The sequence below is a fragment of the Puntigrus tetrazona genome, chromosome 7, assembly GCF_018831695.1.
Source record: "Puntigrus tetrazona isolate hp1 chromosome 7, ASM1883169v1, whole genome shotgun sequence".
Classification (NCBI taxonomy): domain Eukaryota; kingdom Metazoa; phylum Chordata; class Actinopteri; order Cypriniformes; family Cyprinidae; genus Puntigrus; species Puntigrus tetrazona.
The window spans coordinates 36,539,141-36,559,326 of NC_056705.1; the positions used below are offsets into that span (position 1 = coordinate 36,539,141).

Sequence of the window (20,186 nt, forward strand, 5' to 3'; positions counted from 1 at the left end):
TATGTGGTTGCTTAGTTAAGTGTTCTGTGTCCTTTTAACATGTTGACTTTTGTTTATTAGGATAAGCATATGTACGGCTCCTGGGGACTTGGTACAGGCTCTAGGAACTCAACAGGTACATGTACATGTATGAGTTGATTATAATGACAACAAAGCTAAAAACTCACTAGTGTTTCTTATGGCTTATTCATATATGGCTTTACAGCTGTTTATGGCTGTTCTACGTTTGGAAATTTTAAGTACAATTCTTGTGCAGACATAATTTTCGGATGAGTTTTGGCTCGAGTGTAGTGCACCGTCTCTCCAGGAACTTGGAGAATGTTTCAGCATCAAAGAGGAGAATGAAGTCTTGATTACACTTGGATAGTTTCAAAACTAGAATTATGTACTTCCTGTCAATGAGAAACATTGACCTGATTGCTGGCTTAGAAAACGGATCATTCATTTCACGTCTAAAAACCTGGCAAGTTTTGTTGATGCGTATGTTATTGTGTCTAGCTGATGATGCTAGAAATGTGTAAGAAATGGCCTATAGCAAATCTCCATGGGCTGATCTGAGATTATGATCATATACAAGATTACCGGGGGAAAAAATCAGGTCTTATTGATCAAAATCCGTTTAAATCAATTATCATAGGTCAAAACTAACTTTATTAGAGGGTTTCATTTATTATTAAAAAATATACAGTGTAAAAATAAAGTTTGCAGAAAGAAATTTGATGTTAAAATTATCATTAAAAATTCTAATCATGAACCACTGCAAAAATCTCAAATAACATTGCTGTCTTGGAGCTAAACTCTTGTCAAAACGGATTTAGTCCGAGGTAAAAGTGCAATGATGTTTGTGTACTCGTTTAGTCTATTTATTTATCATGCAGGTTCATTGATTGTGCAATTTACCTTTATTCATGTCCTATTGGGTTAATATAAAGTAATGATTATGCAATTTACTTTCATTCGTATCCTATTGGGTTAATATAGATTAGTGATTATGCAATTTACCTTCATCCATGTCCTACTGGGTTAATATAATTTACTCTTAGACAGGCAGCAATGAAGCCATTCTATAGGACAAATGTTTGAAATATATATAGGCCCATGTATTTGTAAAATTGCCGTAAATGTATTCTTTTAGTAGTCTACAACTGTGTAGTGTCTGAGCAGTGTATAATTGTTCACATTTCGGACTTTTGAATTCATTCCTTAACACTCCGTGACTCTATATAGCCGATGTTACATGCATTCGCACTGTATTTAAAGGCTACGGCGATAAGACCCTATAACTGAAATGTTTTGCAGAGTAACTACGAACTTCCGTGAACTAGACTCCGCGTGTCCTCAGAGGAACTCTCCAGCTGTTATATAATGATTCACAAACGCGACAGAACATACGCACTATACAGTACGCAAGTGCATACTGCACTGTACGCAAGCGTGTGGCAACACAGCCATGTCAGCTCAGCTTCAGCTCAGCATGCTGTCGTTTTTCTGGAGGAACGGCGTGGAGACGTCTGAGCCGCTTAAAGCGGATGTGATAGGTAAGGTTTCCGTTGCTAGGGACGTTTTGCGCAAAGTAAGGAGCACAGCTGGATTATCAACACTCCTCGTATATATTCGCCTAGTAGCAAGAGCAATGGAAAACTGATGGTTTTGATTCAGATATTTGAGAGTCTGTTTTAGAGGTGCACATTTGTGAAAGAGGTTTTTTTTCGAGTCGTTCTTCTGAAGCGGATCTTTTAGATGAATCGTTTGAACTGGTTCACAAAACATGTATCCTGACCGCGTAAAGTGAGTTTTTTTTTTTTAAGTATCAGCCTGTAAAGTCATATCTACCTTGAGCTCCGAGGTTGTTTATCAGTGATACGTCTGTTAAAAAGCATTGGTATAGGTTTCATTTTAACTGAAAAGCAGAATTGATAAAAAACAACAACTAAATTTTCTCTCTCACAGCTACGAACGATGTTATTTAAGAAGGTAGGCCTAGATATAAAATGAAAGGCTTCTACTTTTTTGTGAAACAAACAAAAAACTGAATGGGCAAAGTTTGTTTGTAAAAAAGGAAAAAGAAAACTATATTGGCATGGGCCAAAAGAACATTCTTTCAGGACTATTTGGTTCAAAAGTTATTAGGTAAAACGTACATAAACATTTTGAGCCACCAGCTGCCCCATATAGAGGGTTTGAAAGAGACCCGTATAACCAATTTTACAATTTAAACAACCAACAGGACTTTTTGCATTACACTTATAGATTTACTGAAAGCCTAAATGAAAGCTATACAGATTAAATGGTTTGTTTGTTTTTTCTTTCAGGCTCCATCCCACCATGGCTTCAAGGGACACTCTTGAGAAACGGTCCTGGTATGTTCTCAGTTGGTAACACTTCATACAAGCACTGGTTTGATGGAATGGCACTCATGCACAGTTTCACGTTTAAAGATGGTAAGTAGGGAAAGAAAAAACATTTTATATGTATATTAAAAGTAGAGCACTATAGAGAACATTGTTACAAAATCTACAAAGTTCTTGTGCTGTTTTACTATCTACAAGTGTATAGAGCATTGGATGCACCATAAACAATAAAATGTTTTTTTTTTTTTTTTTTTTTTTTTCAGGGAATGTATTTTACAGAAGTAAGTTCTTGAATAGTGAAACGTACAAAAAGAACACGGCTGCCAATAGGATCATTGTGTCTGAATTTGGAACCATGGTTCATCCAGATCCCTGCAAGAATATATTTTCAAGGTAAATTCCTCTTTGAACCTTTTTCATTTTGTATTAAGAGTCCAATCAATCATGGTTAATTGCTTTGTATTGTTTTGAAGAGCCTTCAGTTACTTGGTGAATGCAATTCCGGATTTCACAGATAATAATCTCATTAACATCATAAGATACGGTGAAGATTATTACGCATCGTCAGAAGTGAACTATATCAACCAAATTGACCCACTGACACTAGAAACATTAGGAAGAGTGAGTCAAGATCTGTTCATTTATTTATTTTTGTCGACTGTATCTGTCACGCCACTGGGAATAAATTGTTCTTTATTATCATTGCAGACTAACTACAGAAACCACATCGCAATTAACTTGGCAACCGCACACCCTCACTATGATGAAGAAGGGAACACATACAACATGGGCACTGCCATCATGAACTTCGGCAGACCCAAATATGTTATTTTCAAGGTGCCCGCCAACGCCACAGGTAACAAAAGAAATGTATACCAGTGCTGAGTGCTGTGGCCCTTTGATTCATGAATACAAAAATAGTCTGAGCTGTGATCTTCACCTTTAAAAAAAATGGCCAACAGAGGAAATGCACAGGAAATCTAAAAATGCACAGCAATTTTTGGAGGACAATTTACTAGTCAGCCACAATGAAGTAGTCTTTGATAATATCTAAATCTAAATATGTTCAAATGCAAAACCTAAAAGTAAGTAGTTATATGTGGCCCTGTTCTGTGGTCCATTTTTCAAAATTGAGATTTATACATCATATACATAAATAAGTTTTCTATTGATGTATGGTTTGTTAGAAACTAAATAAAACAATTTGACAAAATGATTTACAAATGTTTTTACACGTACCTTTTCACCAAATATTTACATAATATTTTTTGGCAAGAAGATTTTACAATTTTGACCCATACCATAAAATATTTTCTTAGGGAACTTGAAAAATTCACAGCCATGTAAAATTAATATTTGTACTATTTCATGTGGAAATAAAATAGTGAATAATTGAAATATCCCCTTAAAATACAAAAATATTTAAGAATAAATTATTACAAAAATATAATTTTACTTCCATTCGTTTCATTAAAGAAAAAAGTCTTATCTTCAGTCAGTTTTGACCTCCTGAATAAGGAATAACTGAACTATAGATGGGCAATAAAAAAGCAAACAACTAAACAATGCATGAATTTCTTATTTTAGATAAAGAGAAAAAGAAGCCAGCCCTCAGGAAAGTGGAACAAATTTGCTCCATTCCTTTCCGCTCCACCTTGTATCCGAGCTACTTCCACAGCTTCGGCATGACAGAGAACTACATCATCTTTGTGGAGCAGGCCTTCAAGCTGGATATCCTCAAACTGGCCACAGCTTACTTCAGAGATGTCAATTGGGGCAGCTGCCTGAAATACGACAAAGATGACACTGTGAGCAAAATTATGTTCTGTGTATAACAGTACTCTATTAATTCATCAAAATAGTCTAACACCTATTGGTTTTGATCGCCACATAGACACTGATCCATCTGGTCAATAGGAAGACTGGGAAAACTGTGAACACAAAGTACTATGCAGGCGCATTTGTGGTCTTCCATCACATCAATGCTTATGAGGAAGATGGCCATGTTGTCTTTGACTTGATCACGTACCAGGACAGCAACCTGTACGACATGTTCTACATACACAACATGAAGCAAGATGTTGACAAATTTATAGAGACCAACAAGGACTTCTCTCGACCAACATGTCAACGGTTTGTCCTTCCTCTCAACATAGACAAGGTAAAACAGGAAATTCTGACAATAATTCAAATTCAAATCATTATGTCATTTTAAAAAATGATCAGAATATGTTGTATTCAGTGTTGGGTAAGGTACTCTAAAAAAGTAATTAATTATTAGTTACTAATTAACTTCAACAGTGTACATTATTGTACAAATTATTCTCTCCAAAAAGTATTGCCTCACTGAAATGATTCTTTGAATTCTTTTATATAAATAATACATAACTGTATACAATGTTTTTGGTCACACTTTAGATTAGGGTCCAGTTTACACTATTAACTAACTATTATCTATGAACTAACATTTTTCATTCAATGTACTCCTAATTACTGCTTATACTTAGGATTCATTTTAAGATTTAGAATAAGGTCAAGAATAATAATCAGCCAATGTCCCAGTAATATTCATGCTAATAACCAACTAGTTAATAGTGAGAATTGGAAGTTTTGGGGTGAGGCGTAGTCTGAGAAGTTGGGGTCCCGAGGCGGCAGATGGTTGACTACAGACCAAGGCAGAGCCAGAGGGACAAGGGAGCCCAGCGGAGCTTGTGGACTGATGGGCCACAGTGGAGAGGAGTTAGCTAGCCATTTTGGAGCCAGTGGGTCGAAGGCCAAGGCAGAGTCGGGACTCGGACACTGGAGGCAGAATCGAGCAATCTTCCATCTACGATGCTGATGGAGACTCGTGGCAAATGCAGCACACAGATGGTGGGCTGAGGGTGAGCAGCGGGGCTTACAGGAGCCAGCAGTGGAGACAGGAATAGGTTTTTGAACTTCCTCTGGGTTTAACACTGAAGGGTGCACTTATAGTTGCACTGGAGAGCACCTACAAGGCACGGGCACTGGAGAACACTCTGAAGGAGTCGGGAGCCCCCTCTGGGCTGTACGGGACCAGCAGAGACACAGGAGGGCTGGGCAGGACCAGCGGGGATCAATAAGGGTTGGATGGGACCAGCGGAGACGAAGAAGGAAGGAAAGGGGCAGGATTGAACTGTAGTTCCGTTACCCAGTCTATGAGATCCATTTTTTCATCTAGTAGTCTTAGATTTACCATGAGCTCACCCTCAGCCTTGGTGCAGTGGGCTCCACTCCACGCTCTCACTGTCCATGATGATCTCCACCGTGGCAAGCTCTGTTGCCAGCTCTCGCACCTGGTCTGACGTCAAGGGCTGTGGCTCTGAGAGCCAGATTGCTCTCAGATTGCTCGTCGGTCACAGCAGACTCCTCCTCTTTGTCAGTGGTGGGCTCGGCCATGCATTAAATGACACCAGCGCCCATTCGATAAAGGTGGCGAGGCTCTCTCGAGGACCATCCCCGGACAGCTGCGCACTTGTGGAGGTGTTTAGTCCAGTTTGATAAAATAGGCAGAGGCAGCTGTCCGGGAAGTGTGTGAGGATGAAGAGTAGCACAAAGTCATTTCTGTGGTCCTTGAAAGAGCAGTCCCCCTGCACCAGCAGGAGGACGAGGTCTGCAAGATCGTTCATGACAAAAAAAAGGAATATAAAAACTGATTTAAAAACAAAAAAGAAAAGTCGGGGAAGCACCCAGCTTACTTTCCGTTTTATGGTCCGGTTTTCTGTGACGGTGTGGTAAGGGAAGCGGTATACGACAATTATAGATCACAATTAACAGTCTTTAATAATCCACAGAAGGGGGAACTCAGGCAGACAGCAATGACACACATACTCAAATTATTATCTCTGGGGAAGATGGACAATGAGCATAAAGTGGAGTGTTTCTTTAAGTAACTGTTTATTCAATTACAGAAAAAATAAGAGTAATCCCTTACTTTAAAAATAGCAATTTTCTAGGTTGATATGACTAGGAACTATACCCTTACTTTACTTTCTTAAAGGGAAAAGTAAATAAATTACATTAACTAATTATTTGGTAACTTGTTAAACCCAACACTGGTTGTATTAAAGCAATAAATCCAGAATTCTTGACCAGTTTTTAGATCTGCTTTGTGTGGAGGAATTGAACAGCAGATGAACAGTTATTAATTGTATCAAATTCCATAGCCAATTTACGTTTGTACGACACAGAACAACCAACCTTTTCTCTCATGCTATCAGGAAGCTCCACCAGACACCAACCTGGTCAAGTTGCAGGACACAACAGCCACAGCGGTGCTGAAGCAGGACGGCTCCATCTACTGCTCCCCTGACACTATATTTGAGGGTGATTTCTATATTGAGAACTTTATAATTTATAAAGTTATAAAGAGTTTTCTCATTTTGACCATTGTTTCTTATATAATTACAGGTTTAGAATTGCCAGGGATTAACTACAAATTCAACAGTGTAAAGTACAGGTACTTCTATGGCACCAGGGTGGATTGGTCGCCATATCCAAGCAAGGTAAATATATAGCATTTATTTAAACCAAAGGTTACACTTTATTTCTATAGTCCACTTTAGACATTCTACTAACTATAAGTAACTACATGGCATCTAATTGTCTTTAATTTGCAACTACATGTCTACTAACTCTCAGATTAGACTATTAGGGAAGGTTTAGTAGGACATTTTAAAAGTTTTAAGCAGTCTACTAATACTCTAATGACTGCTGGTTGACATGTAGTTGCAAAGTTACTTACTGTTAGTACTAGAACGTCTAAAGTGGACTATCACAATAAAGTGTTACCAAACCAATACCTTGCTGTTGTTAGCAAAATAAAATTATAATTTAGCAATATGACCTCTTCTAATGCAGATTGCAAAAGTGGACATAGCTACCAGGACACACCACGTGTGGATTGAGGAGGAATGTTACCCATCTGAACCAGTGTTTGTAGCATCTCCAGACGCTGTTGAAGAAGATGATGGTGAGTTTTTTTATAGAAACATTTGACATTTTTGGTGAACATAAAAAAAAAAAAAGTTTCTTAAAAATTTCTTAAATTAAAATGGCATAATATCCAGGGCGGAAAAACGAAATTAAGTGCATTTTGCACTTAAAACAATAAATATAATTTTTCAGTGGATCAAGTGAAATATTCTTACACTTTACATAACAAACTCAAGAATTTAAAGCGGCAGTTGCATGTGCACTTAGAAAAAACAGACAGTATCGTTCATGGGTACGAATGCTAATATCATTATCTTTATAGTTACAGTATATATCATTATCATGTTTGGTGTGAATTGGCCTTAAGTAAGATAAGTCTTTTTTGCAGTGTTGTTTCCTGTGTATATATTAGATATATGTGCAGATCCATCTTATGCATGCTAAAAGTATTGAGATAGTTTTAGTGCTTTTTGTTATTTGTGTAGCACATGAAGATGCTCCTGTGTAAAGTGATCCAAATTGGTCGGTTTTGATCATCCATGAGGATTAGGCAGCATGCTATTACAGCAAATATTTTGCTAAACAAAAGTGCTTTTTCTTCATTTTCAGGTGTTATCCTGTCCTCTGTGGTTTCATTTAATCCCCAAAAGCCTCCTTTCCTGGTGGTCCTGGATGCTAAGTCCTTTAAAGAGATTGCTCGCGCTACCATTGACACTGCTATTCATATGGACCTGCATGGGCTTTTCATACATGACAAGTCTACCTAAATTGGGCATTAAAAGTAATCCAACAACTCATTTTAGGGAGTAGAATTTATATTCTTATTAATTTATTTTATTGCAAAGATATGTGAGGGAAATCAATATTCTTTTAATAATCCTATGCAAACATTATTGATTATTCTTTCATTATGTCTAATTCTATGTTTACAGGCATTCTGTAAAAAAGATTATATAAAATGATCTTTTCTTAATTGTTTGTGACAATTGAGTGGGTCTTGAGTAGAAATTACTTTGTACTTAATTTTTTAGTAATCTAGCATCATATAGTATAAAAAAAACCTAGCAATGCAGAATATGTGAATCTTTGGCTCTCTGACAAATGCATTTTTTTATGCACAAAGCAGTAAATTATTATTGTAATTTTATCATCCTGTAAAACAGGCTACTGCGATGTAAATGACTAGATAACTGTTCACTGTCCTAGCTAAAAGCTGTAAAACATTTATTGTGTATATTGTGGTGTCTTTAATTTAAGGATTTCTTTAGTATGGCTTCTCGTTTCTTGCTATTTTTAAGTTGTTTTTACATTAATGTTTCGTACAGTGTTAGTCTCTACATGCATTGTGTTGAATATGGGCCTAATATTCAGATCTTCACAGACTCTCATTTGTGGAATTAAAATTCGTTCTGTGTACTGTTGATTACATAATTTAAAAAAATCGGTTTTATGTAAAAATAAAAACAAACATACGATATTGGCTGAATTATTTATTTCATATGACAATATGGATTAATGCTGCATGAAATATATATTTTCAGCGTATGCTGAAAATTCTCAAATGACCAAAAACTATATTGTAAAATATATTTTACAACTGGAATACGCTTTACAAAAATTATTACAATGCGATTTTAGTCTTTCTAATCCAAAATGTCCCATTCAGTTTGATGTTTTACCATTACTTTCTAATTATTTGGGAAATTTACAATGTACAACTTATAGGTGAAAATTGCTTAAAAAATAAAACATGCAAGCCTATTTTACATACATTATCTTGTGTGTGGTTCAAGTAGCCAATCCCATCCTATATGGCAACTATATCACCTCAAAGAAAGCAATATCAGAAATCCTTGTCTCTGTGAGGACATTTTTTAGGCCCCACCAGGAAACGCATACTATGCAAAATGTATTTTTTTTTTAAATCTAAAAATGCACAAAGTTTTGAGTAAGCGAGCAGGTTGGGTAACAATATAAAAAATACTGTTAGAAGTGGTCTTCACTGAACTGAATGATATCATATTTCATATCAGTCACTGTTGGAAAGGATTTGTTTTACTGTTATTTGCTTCTAAGAACAACACTGCCATCAAGTGACCAATCTTTGGGTGTACTGGCTATAGCTGACATCTCTCCTCAAGCTCGACAACAACAACACAAGACATAGGTGCTATATTTCTGAGTAACCAGCTACCTTAAATGCTACTTATGCATAGACTTTGGAGTATGTCGAGAGTAAAGTTCACAAAGGGCAATGTACAGTTTTGATAACTATAATTGAATTAGTTGATTTCATATCAGAAACCTGATAGGACTCAACCAATAGTGTATTTTGGTCTCATATGTTTACGTAGTTGCCAGGATGTCACTACAATCTCAGAAAAAAGACTCAAAATCATTCTTTGGCGCCCTCCTTATAAAAAAGTACCTTGTTTACCCCTGAAAGGGTGCATCGTCCCACTTTTTGACACTTTTTGGCATAATTTATCCGTTTGTCGCCGAAACATAAACATTTATTGAGTCTAGTAAACTATGGTGTGAGATCTTTTCATAGAAATTGATCATTTGAGGTGATTAAGGAGATTTTATGATCCACCTTCAGGTTTATGGATTGAAACCGATAACCTTTGAGAAACAATCTTGAATTTATATACCTTTGCTTTAGTTCAGTGTCCAATTCAGTCCTAGAGTTGTTTCTCAATGGCCTTTGACGTTTTATCATGTCTGCCAATTACGTGCCATATGACATTAATTCTCATTTAGAAGTCTTGTTAGCAACAGAGCCTTCTTATCTTTGAACAAGATTATCTTCGAACAAGATTGCAGTTACGGCAAATACGAGGCGGTAAATGTTTTACTTGCGCAAGGAAACACACTTTTTGCTTTAGTTTGAACCAAGTCATCAATACAGACGGATGGGAACGACAGGATGTGTTTTAGAGCAAATCATTATTAAAAAAAAGTCTTTAGAAGTCTTTTTCGACAGCAAATCAAATTGCTGAAAGAGTAAGGGCTTTCTTAAATGCCCCAAAATTCCAGCAGTGAAAAGAAAGGGTGCTTTAGAGGAATTAGCAGCAACTTTGCTACGCATTCTCCGAAATTATGTCTAAAACAGCCTGCTCTTTTAGAGGTTGCCATAGTGGCTCTCATGCGCTACAAATGAGTTTGATTCAGAAAGTCTGTTGGTAACAAGAGAGACTGTGTGCTGTCCGCAAAGGCCAATTTTATGATCTTTCAGTGCAGCGATCATGTGTTCTTATTTGGCTATCTGAATTATTATCGCGGTTATCTGTAAATGTTGAAGGTCAAGAAGGTTGGTGCATTAACATGTTGTAGTTGGGTTGAAAATAACGATGAGAAATAATAACAGCTTCCTCCCCTGTTTAAGGCCAAATTAACTGTAACATATCTATTATGATTAATTAAAACTACAGCTGAAAATAAAGCACGCACAAAAAAATAGGTGGAAATTGGGATTTGTTTCGCTCATGCTATAACACTGGCTAACTGCATGACTATCATTTGTGACAAATTACTGATCATTTCTGAGTGTTTAAATGTGCAATCCCCTCAAATGCAGGCGGATAGAGCCTAGCCTGGATGAATTCCTCAAACATTACAATGAAAACAACAATACATTGAAAATTATATTTACTGGATATAGAAAATATTTTATTGTAGGATTCAGATTCTATGAATTTGAACACGTGTGCTTTGCGGATATAAGCTAGCAGCTGTTCGGGGATTGAAAGTATCTGCATGTAGTTTTCAGTAGAAAAGCCCTCATTTTTTTAAGCAGCAGAAATTGAGTAAATAGCATGGCTATTGAAATCAAGACATCAAATCATGCAAATGAAATAAAATCTCAACATGCCAAATATGACTGAATTCTTTTTCTCACAGCGCACAACCATGTGCAAAAATACTACAGAAGCAAAACTAAGTGACTTTTTATGTTTAACATTTATCTCAGATCGCATTTGTTTTGGTAACGGTGAAGTTAAATGAATAAGAAAACCCAAACCATGCATGTATATATGCATGTATATATTTATTCATCATATTTTATGCAGGCTACATAAAACCCGCTTATCTGTAATCTCTATGCAATTAAATAAATGTAACTTGCAGTGGTTTAGGCTACGTTTTAAGAACAATCAGTAATAATAAACGTTGTAGACCGATTGTGACCAACCAATTGGATTCGAGGGATAATTTTTCAGTAAATATCTGTTTTAGGTTTATGTTTAGGGTGCTTCTGTTAATCAGCTGTTAATCACTTCCCAATGATTTTATGCATACATTCTGGGTAATCTATATTTTCGGACAGTAATGCTGAACCAGTAGTAAACACGAGTCTCTTGTCTTGTAATGAGAGGCGGAGTCTTCGTCTTCCTGAAGCTTTATAGACAGTTTGTGTTTGAACGCTGACTGTCACTTTTCCTACGTCTTCGGAAAAACTCTGGACACAGCTTTGAAAGATGCAGTATGACTACAGTAAAAACAAGGAAGAACACCCGGAGCCTATCAAAACTGAAGTGAAAGGTAGGAGGAGAAAAACGCGCGCGCGCGACCGAACTTGACGCGTTTCCTCGCGCGGCGTGAAAAATAACATTCCTCGCTTCAACTTCTCTGTGTTTTATTGTGTTTCTCACGATATGCGATGTTATAAACGGAGGCATTCGTAAACATGTTCGTAATCTCATTCGCACGCGTATATAATGTTAGATAAATAACAGCTAAACAGAAATGACATCGTGATTTTGGGTAACCCATGAAATAAGATTTAGTATAATATATAACCACACGCAGCAGTTCTCCGGTTAAAACACAACAAAGCGTAAAATTGTCACTGATTAATAATGTGCAGCTATAATTCATATTGTAAAACTCTCTTTCAGTAGCAGTTGTGAGTGATTTAAATACATGCATTGCACACAATCTTATTTTATTATTTATTATTAATATTTGCTATGTTACCATGTTTTGTCCAAAAGAAATTTTGGGTCTAAAATCATATCCTAAAAATATCATATCCTAAAAACATCATAGTTTGAGCCTGTTCAAACTATCCATATGCACATACTGTATACGTATTATTTATTACAGGGCTATCATAAGGCCAAGCTTTGATCAACTTATATTTTATCATCTACAGGCTTAAAAATTTATTTTGCTTCAACTCCTAAAATGTCTGTAATATTCCAAACAGCAGCTTATACTTAAAAGTCTTATCAGTCGAGAATGCATGGTCACACGGTAGATGATTTTATTTTATTTTTAGTTTTGTTATATAGCTTCAAATGGCAAGTTTGGTAAATGCTTGATATTTAACGGCTATATTTTCAAAGTTTGTAATATCTTTGAATATCTTTCATGTGGCATCGGTGGCCTCAGTGTGCTACCCTGAAGGTATAATCTTCAATCATAACTGATTTACTCAGGACAAATATTTGCAGTGTAGGTTGATGTGTAGATGTTAAAATCCATACCAGGCCACTTATCATTGCACTGAAACCTGTGCTGTTATTTTAATGGCGACCCAAATCCACTTTTTTTCTTATTCTATATGCATTTATAAATAAATCCAGCCAAAATATTCAAAAGACAGCGATGATTTAAAAAAGTTATTTTTACAAACGTGTGTGTGTTGCATCGAAACCGGACAGAAAATGATTTATGCAACAGTAAATGTAAAGTAATTTCATGCTTAATGTAAATTTTCCCTTAAAAAGCACCCGGATGCAACTGCTTGGAAGCGTTTGCATTTCTCTTTTTCTGTATGTACGCTGTACTTTTCACTTCAAAGTCACTTCAACAACACAAACAATATTAGTATCATCAAGATAAACCAAAGTAAAGCAGACGTGTTGATTACAGAAACTATACAGAAAGTCGTTTCTTTGTTTTAGGTCGGTCTATATTAATGTCTCTGGTGCTCATGTAGGCAATCTTTAGCAGTTTTCACTTTGTGATGGTTCTGTAAGCTTAATAGCAAATGGTTTGTGGACATAAGCGGCTCATTTTTACAAAACATCCCCGTTTAAAACGGTTTAAAAGCATGCTTTGCTGTCTCTGCAGGCTTGATTCCTGAATGGCTGCAGGGCACACTTATACGCAATGGACCCGGCCTCTTCTCTGTGGGAGAGACGAGGTACAACCATTGGTTTGACGGAATGGCGCTTTTGCACAGTTTCACAATTAAAAAAGGTATTCAGTTTAATTCAGCGCATTTCTATTGCCACGAGGGTTTTGTCGCATCAGTGCTCCACGTGAATCGTGCATTAATTTTTTAGGAGAGGTGACGTATAGAAGCAAATATCTTCGAGGTGATACCTATAACTCCAACATGCAGTCCAACAGAATAGTGGTGTCAGAGATGGGGACGATGGCGTACCCAGACCCATGCAAAAATATATTCTCCAAGTAAGAAGCATTTCTGTCTTTTAGTCAATCAAGAAACATGTATTTATCAAAACGTGAATGAAAAGCAGCAGTGTATCAAGTTAATGTGAAGAAATCTCATCTCCATTATTTTGTGTGGGATGTTATCTTTAATTGAACAATTAGGAGGCTTATTACTAAATGTACAGTAGTCAATATTTCAAGTGGAACCAAAACCAAAATGCATACTTGTCTTAGGACAACTTTGATATTTATTATTTTTTTGATGCATTTCAGATGTTGACAATTTTTTTTTATGGAAACTAACCCAGAGTTTAATATTCTTTTCGTGCAAAAATATAAACATTTTGATTATATTTAAATTAAATGTCCAATTTTCTTAATAATGCTAGGCAACTTTTTTTTGTTCAGAAAATATATTAATTGACATTTTCAAACAAAATTCTCCAGGGATGATTTTAAAAAAATGGTCACGCTCATGAAAAGAAAACTGAACTGCGAATATAGCCACTGTTGCTGACATGGCGTTAAATCATAAATAAATAAAACGGTTTGATGAAATATCTCCTAAATGAATGTTCTTTTCAACTCTTTTTAGAGTGATCACCTTTCTCAGCCACACCATCCCGGACTTCACTGACAACTGTGCCAATAATATAATCAAATATGGAAACCACTACCATGCCACGTCGGAAACCAATTATATTCGGAAAATTGACCCCGTCACTTTAGAGACGGAAGAAAAGGTAAAGAAAACCCGCTTGTAAAAATATCTAGTTCAGTCATGGAACTATAGATGAAAATGTTTGTTCGTTATTTAGATAGTGTTGGCTGTAAACCCTCTACCTCCCCCAGCTCCACTTGTCTAGATCTGCTACAGGATTAATGTATGCTTGTTTAGCCTGTACAGCAACAGGGTATATAGCAGATTTATTCTGCCAAAACCAATTAATTACCATAATCACATCTACCACCATGCTAAAACTTTTTCTGAGAGTTGTCATGTTCTCAAGGAATCTCGCTGTTGCTTTATTCACCCAAGGTGGACTACCTGAAATACCTTCCTGCAAGCATCGTGGCATCACATACGCATTATGATAAAGAGGGAAACAGCTATAGTATGGCAACGTGCATCGCAGAGAAGGGCAAAACCAAATACATGTTGTTCAAGGTTCCAGGAGGGAGTAAGTATCCTATCGCTTACTGTTTCTCATTTTATGGGTTTTGTTTAAATCCATAACCTCAAGAATTAAACTTAGCTAAGCTTGAGACTTGAGCAGCTTATTTGGGCTTTCAACCAGCCAAAACACTATGGCAACTGCACAGTAACATGACAGAAACTATTTAGTTAGCAAGAACAAAGCAATGCACCGAAAGCCACCTACAATTGTTGTTAAAATGTTGTTGAATTTTGCTGAGTCAACAATTCCATTTAAAACGTTTTTTCGCAATACGGTTCATAGCCACTAGTAGACACTAACTGACATTTCACCATTATAGCAAAGTCTATTCAATGAGCAGCCCTATTGGCAGTGACATGATACATTTACCAAGTGTTTTTTTTTTTTTAATCAGGTAGGCCAGATGGGTCTCCACCGTTAAAAAGCGCTGAGGTGGTGTGCACCGTGCCCTGCCGTTCCCTCCTCACGCCCAGTTATTACCACAGCTTCGGCATGACCGACAACTACTTCATCTTCATCGAGCAGCCCTTAAAGCTGGACATCCTCAAGATGGCCACAGCCTATCTGAGGAGGGTCAGCTGGGCCAGCTGCATGAAATTCCACCCTGAAGACAGCGTAAGAATGAACCCATTCAGATCGGAGTGTTGTCTAGACATGCATTCGTCAGCTGGGCAGTTACAGCTTCCCTAACGCATCTCTTTTTTTATCACTTATGTACGTCAGACCCTGATTCATCTCATTGACCGAAACACAAAGAAGGAAGTGGGGCTCAAATTCTACACCGGCGCGATGACGGTCTACCATCAAGTCAATGCTTTCGAAGACGATGGCCATGTTGTTTTTGATGTGATCTGCTATGATGACAACAGCTTGTATGAGATGTTTTACCTGGACAAGCTGAAGGAGCAGGCGGGAGCGGATGCGGTGTACTGCAAGCCAAAGTGCAAAAGATTTGTGTTTCCCCTTAGCGACGTGGTATGTTATGTTGTGCAGTGTTGAACCTGTAGCTATTGTTACAAATTATAGACGGTAAACGGGTTTATATTTTTTCTTTCACACCCAGGGTGAGACGGGTGAAGATCTGGTCAAGCTTAAATACACAACGGCAAGTGCTGTGAAGGAGAAAGATGGAAAACTTCTGTGTCAGGGCGAGGTTCTCTGTGATGGTAAGCCAATGACGGTGGGGACGCTTAAGTCGTCTCTCCCTGATCATGATTTCAAGTCTTTTTAATACTGATTGTGTCGTGATATAAAGCTGTGATATCTAAGTGAGTGAGTGGTTTACTTTTTTTGTTGAATAAGTGTGTGTGTGATCCTGGTTTTCTCTTCACTGGGTACCAAGTATCCCAAGAAGGAACGTAATATCAGGCGTTTTTGCCCTATATTGCGGTCCCTATAAGGACACAAGCTTAAAAATATACAGAATGAAGTGTTTTAATGATCTAAAATAGCAGAAAGTTTTGTTTAGGGGTAGGCTTAATGTGAGGGGGTAGAAAATACAGTTTGTACGGTATAAAAATCATTATGCATGTGGAAAACCTGAGATCCCAATGTGTGTGCGTATGACTTTTTTTGTTACTTTTTAATACTTGGTCTCTCCTAACCTTTAAAGTATTTTTTATTGTTAATTTCATTTACTTTAGGTGTGGAACTTCCGAGAATTAATTACAATTTCAATGGAAAGAAGTACAGATATTCTTACATGTGTTGCGTGGACCTATCCCCGGTGGCCAAAAAGGTATTAACCATCCTCATTTTTACACTACATTTATAGTAGAATATGCCATAAGAATCAATCCCATGCCCATGGCAACGTAGGTGGCTTATTCTAACTCTGTACTGAGCGCTCACTGTTTTATACAGATTGTGAAGTTTGATGCCGAGACGAAGCAGCAGATTGAGTGGACTGGAGAGGACGGTTTTGCCTCGGAGCCTGTTTTTATTCCCAGGCCTGATGCGGTTGATGAAGACGATGGTAATTTTATCCACATTTATGACATTTGACCAAAACAATAACAATTAGCTTTGCATTACAACTTTTACATTTACTGATTGTTGTCTCTCTCTTCTTCATTTTTAGGCATAGTCCTCACAACTATCATAAACGCCAAACCAGCGCAGGGTGGCTTTCTGCTGGTGCTTGATGCTAAATCTTTCAAAGAGATCGCCCGGGCATGCATAGATGTAGATTTTCACATGGATATGCACGGCTACTTCATACCGGACAGCAGTTAAGAGTTTGATGCCTGCCGCCTGTGTAACAGAGAATCTGGTTACAAAGTTGTCAAAGACGTTTTATGACTGACTGTACACAGCTGTTTGCCGAAAAAGAAACCCCTAACCCATGAAAATGTTTCTTGCTTGGAAATAAAATACGTACATGTATAAATTGTAACTGTTTGATATCACTAAATGCAATTAATGACCTTTCAACAGAACCCGTGAACTGTCTTTTTGTGCTTGCATACGGAAATCATAAAGTGAAGTTATATCTGTCATTATAGTTCTAGGCAATATTAGTATAGTATAGGCAGTGCCAAAGTACATTAAAAATACAAGAAAGCTAAACCTTTTTTAGGACATTGTTACTGGGCTTTATTGTTGGCTTCAAATGATCTGTTATTGAGCTATATGTATGCATGAAAGAAATAAGTAATTTAATTTGTTAATGAATTATGTATGCAACTAGTCACTTTTTATCACTTTTTTAAAAAAATCATGGCCTCGCACAAAATTTTAATGTTGTGATTTTTGTCACAAAAAATTAACTAACAACAAAACAAAAAAATGTTCTACACCCCTGTGAAGAAATTTGTCATTTACTCGCTCTCAAGTTGCTACGAAGACGCATGCCTGTCTTTCTTTTGTTTTTAAACGCAAAATGCTTTAAAGAATGTGAAACAGGAAGTTTATAGACCGCTGTTTAATTCGTAGATAAGAACAGGTGAGATTTCATTACAGAAATCGTGCTGAAATCAACCACCTTCGCGAACCAGCCGTTATGAATCTTTTTTTTAAAGAACCGATTCCAAAGATTCGAAACACAAGGAAGATTGTAAATAATCGATTGACCGCCAGGGGGCGCCGGAAACGTGTTCCTGAAGGAGGTGACGACATATTCCTGAGACAGGCGCTGGAATTAAACAGGACATGACTTTGTCAAGTATATTCTCAGCTTGATTTTCGTTTTACGTTATACTTTGATGAACCTACGAACTGCCTCGACCCCGAAATGTCCGTGCTCAGAGCCATCAGACGCAACGTAAACGTTTGAACACTCTCTTTCTTTGTCTTAACGCGTTTGTTTTGCTTTGCCTTGCTCGAAACGACAGTTAAACGTGACAGCGTTGCTTGCGAACGCACGCAGTCGTCGTCGCGCTGTCACTTCGTCAAATGCGATATTTGTGAAGCGATATTTAAGATGCATTCAGTTGACGTGTCTCTCTGTGTGTTCAGCCTCGAATGCTGTGTAGAAATATAATCGCGCGCTCTTCGTCCGGTCTGACCGACGGAGAGACGCGAATCACGCAAGTGTTAAAGGAGAAGTTTCCTCACGCTTCGTCGCTCAAGGTTGTGGATATATCAGGTTAGACCTGGCTCTGAACGGAGAAGCGTTTGAACCTTCGGGAAATGTGCTGTAATGTCATGTAACGTTATTTATCTTGGTTTCAGGAGGCTGCGGCGCGATGTACGAAATACACATCGAGTCTGATGAGTTCAGCGGAAAGAGAGTAGTACAGCAGCACCAGTTAGTCAATCAGGTAAGTGATTAAAAAAATTAAAATTATATTACTGAACAAGACCGACGAAAGGCAGCACGGCCTCGGTGTTGAAGCATGAGTAGTTTTTACGCAACGGTTCACTCAAAAAGGAACATTCAATATAATTTTACAGAACACAGAATTATTTTAAATGAAAGACGTTTGGGTCAAATCATTTGCGTCCTGCAGAAGAAGGAAAGCCGTACTGCTCAAGTGTATACCAAGTTATGCTTCCTTTTCCTCCCTCAGCATCAATAAAAAAAAGAGGTCCGAAAAAAGCCAAAGCCAGATACTGAGTGTTAGAAAAAAACTGAAGTTTCCTCTCCTCTTTCCTTTTCTTTTCATCCCAGCTATCCAAACAGGATGCATTAATAATAGTCTTGTTTTATCAGATTCTTTTGTTTTAATGTGTGTGGTGTTGTGGCTTTTTACACAAAGCTGAGGTAAGCTTTTAATTTTAGTTTGAGCAAACTCCTATTCTTTAAGATAAGGTGGTTTCAGCATTAAAGTAAGCAAACTATATATATATATATATATATATATATATATATATAAACAAACTATATATATGTACACACACAAATATATATATATGCAAACCATATATATAAGCAAACTATATATATGTACACACACAAATATATATATACATATATATATATATATATATATGTATATATATTGTGTGTGTATATACATTAGTTTTAAAACATACAAAACTTTTAAAATGGCTAAGCTTATGTTTTACGCTTTTTGCGAACTTCTAAAAATGTACTCTAAAATTTATTTCTAAAAATAATTCTGAAATTTATTATGAATCTGCATTAATACAGTCACACATTTTCATTCTTTTACCTTCTTTGTTGTACCTTCTTGCCAATGCATTCAAACTTTTTTTTTTTCAAAATAAACTTCTTTTTTCATAACGATCTCTTGACCGTCAAACTGGATCAAATCTTTATGAACAAAGTGATCTGAACTGGATTGGATTTGTTTGGTTTTGTCAACTCTAAACGTACTCTCTAACTCTACTTATCACTTGTCTGGCTGATTCATTACTGTAGTTATTGTATTGCCTATGAGATCACAATACTGTCATTACAATTAAGTATCCCGTGTACATTTTAATCAACTGTTTTTGTCCAACAGGCTCTCAAAGACGAGATTAAGGCCATGCACGGTCTACGCATATTCACTGATGTACCTAGAAAGTAGGAAGTGCTCAGCGTCGTTCTCACCTGATGTCTCTCTTTATAAAGTAAATTATGCAGTTATAACAGCGGCAGAGGAGTTACAGATGTTATGAATAAACAGTGTACAGTTATAAAAATATAGGTATGATTCACAAATGCTGTAATACGCACAAAATAAAAGTCATGTTTTTTTTTTGCCTTTTAAATTAGAATGTGTTCAGTAGTTTATTAATCCCGCTGTTTGTGTACAGTCACACTTGAACTAGCTTCGTCGGTCTGATTTATTTTCTGTTCTGTTATTAGGTCTGTTTATCCATTAAATTACATCACATCCTTTCCCTT

At 36.8% G+C, this 20,186-nt stretch overlaps 3 protein-coding genes across 4 annotated transcripts; all 3 read left to right on the forward strand.

The window, feature by feature from the left end:
• Window positions 1–1,369: 1,369 nt before the first annotated feature.
• Window positions 1,370–8,779, forward strand: bco1l (beta-carotene oxygenase 1, like). 2 transcript variants are annotated; one of them, XM_043245888.1, is made up of 11 exons: window positions 1,370–1,538; window positions 2,313–2,441; window positions 2,615–2,744; window positions 2,825–2,972; window positions 3,060–3,207; window positions 3,939–4,159; window positions 4,246–4,512; window positions 6,590–6,695; window positions 6,780–6,874; window positions 7,230–7,341; window positions 7,914–8,779. In XM_043245888.1, exons 1-11 carry the CDS (start codon window positions 1,451–1,453, stop codon window positions 8,069–8,071), a joined length of 1,602 nt encoding a protein of 533 aa, XP_043101823.1. In that variant the 5' UTR covers window positions 1,370–1,450; the 3' UTR covers window positions 8,072–8,779. The 2 variants fall into 2 exon arrangements, with proteins under 2 accessions (XP_043101823.1, XP_043101825.1); XM_043245890.1 differs by lacking the exon at window positions 1,370–1,538 and adding an exon at window positions 1,584–1,788.
• Window positions 8,780–11,693: 2,914 nt separating this feature from the next.
• On the forward strand, window positions 11,694–17,328 carry bco1 (beta-carotene oxygenase 1). Its single transcript, XM_043243305.1, has 11 exons — window positions 11,694–11,849; window positions 13,386–13,514; window positions 13,601–13,730; window positions 14,308–14,455; window positions 14,752–14,893; window positions 15,285–15,505; window positions 15,614–15,865; window positions 15,954–16,056; window positions 16,534–16,628; window positions 16,754–16,865; window positions 16,971–17,328. The coding sequence occupies exons 1-11, from the start codon at window positions 11,786–11,788 to the stop codon at window positions 17,123–17,125; spliced, it is 1,551 nt and encodes a 516-aa protein (XP_043099240.1). The 5' UTR covers window positions 11,694–11,785; the 3' UTR covers window positions 17,126–17,328.
• Window positions 17,329–17,991: 663 nt separating this feature from the next.
• On the forward strand, window positions 17,992–20,180 carry bola3 (bolA family member 3). Its single transcript, XM_043245386.1, has 4 exons — window positions 17,992–18,152; window positions 18,347–18,476; window positions 18,563–18,651; window positions 19,801–20,180. Exons 1-4 carry the CDS (start codon window positions 18,123–18,125, stop codon window positions 19,864–19,866), a joined length of 315 nt encoding a protein of 104 aa, XP_043101321.1. The 5' UTR covers window positions 17,992–18,122; the 3' UTR covers window positions 19,867–20,180.
• The last annotated feature ends 6 nt before the right edge of the window (window positions 20,181–20,186 follow it).

Bases quoted from the DNA above. Each gene is read 5' to 3' on its own strand.
- bco1l (XM_043245888.1), top strand. From the start codon at position 1,451: ATGTCAGCTCAGCTTCAGCTCAGCATGCTGTCGTTTTTCTGGAGGAAC. The intron at 4,160-4,245 runs GTGAGCAAAATT...ATCGCCACATAG, and splicing joins AATACGACAAAGATGACACT to ACACTGATCCATCTGGTCAA. The intron at 7,342-7,913 runs GTGAGTTTTTTT...CTTCATTTTCAG, and splicing joins CGCTGTTGAAGAAGATGATG to GTGTTATCCTGTCCTCTGTG.
- bco1 (XM_043243305.1), top strand. From the start codon at position 11,786: ATGCAGTATGACTACAGTAAAAACAAGGAAGAACACCCGGAGCCTATC. The intron at 15,866-15,953 runs GTATGTTATGTT...TTTCACACCCAG, and splicing joins TGTTTCCCCTTAGCGACGTG to GGTGAGACGGGTGAAGATCT. The intron at 16,629-16,753 runs GTATTAACCATC...TGTTTTATACAG, and splicing joins TATCCCCGGTGGCCAAAAAG to ATTGTGAAGTTTGATGCCGA.
- bola3 (XM_043245386.1), top strand. From the start codon at position 18,123: ATGTCCGTGCTCAGAGCCATCAGACGCAAC. The intron at 18,153-18,346 runs GTAAACGTTTGA...CTGTGTGTTCAG, and splicing joins TCAGAGCCATCAGACGCAAC to CCTCGAATGCTGTGTAGAAA. The intron at 18,477-18,562 runs GTTAGACCTGGC...TCTTGGTTTCAG, and splicing joins CAAGGTTGTGGATATATCAG to GAGGCTGCGGCGCGATGTAC.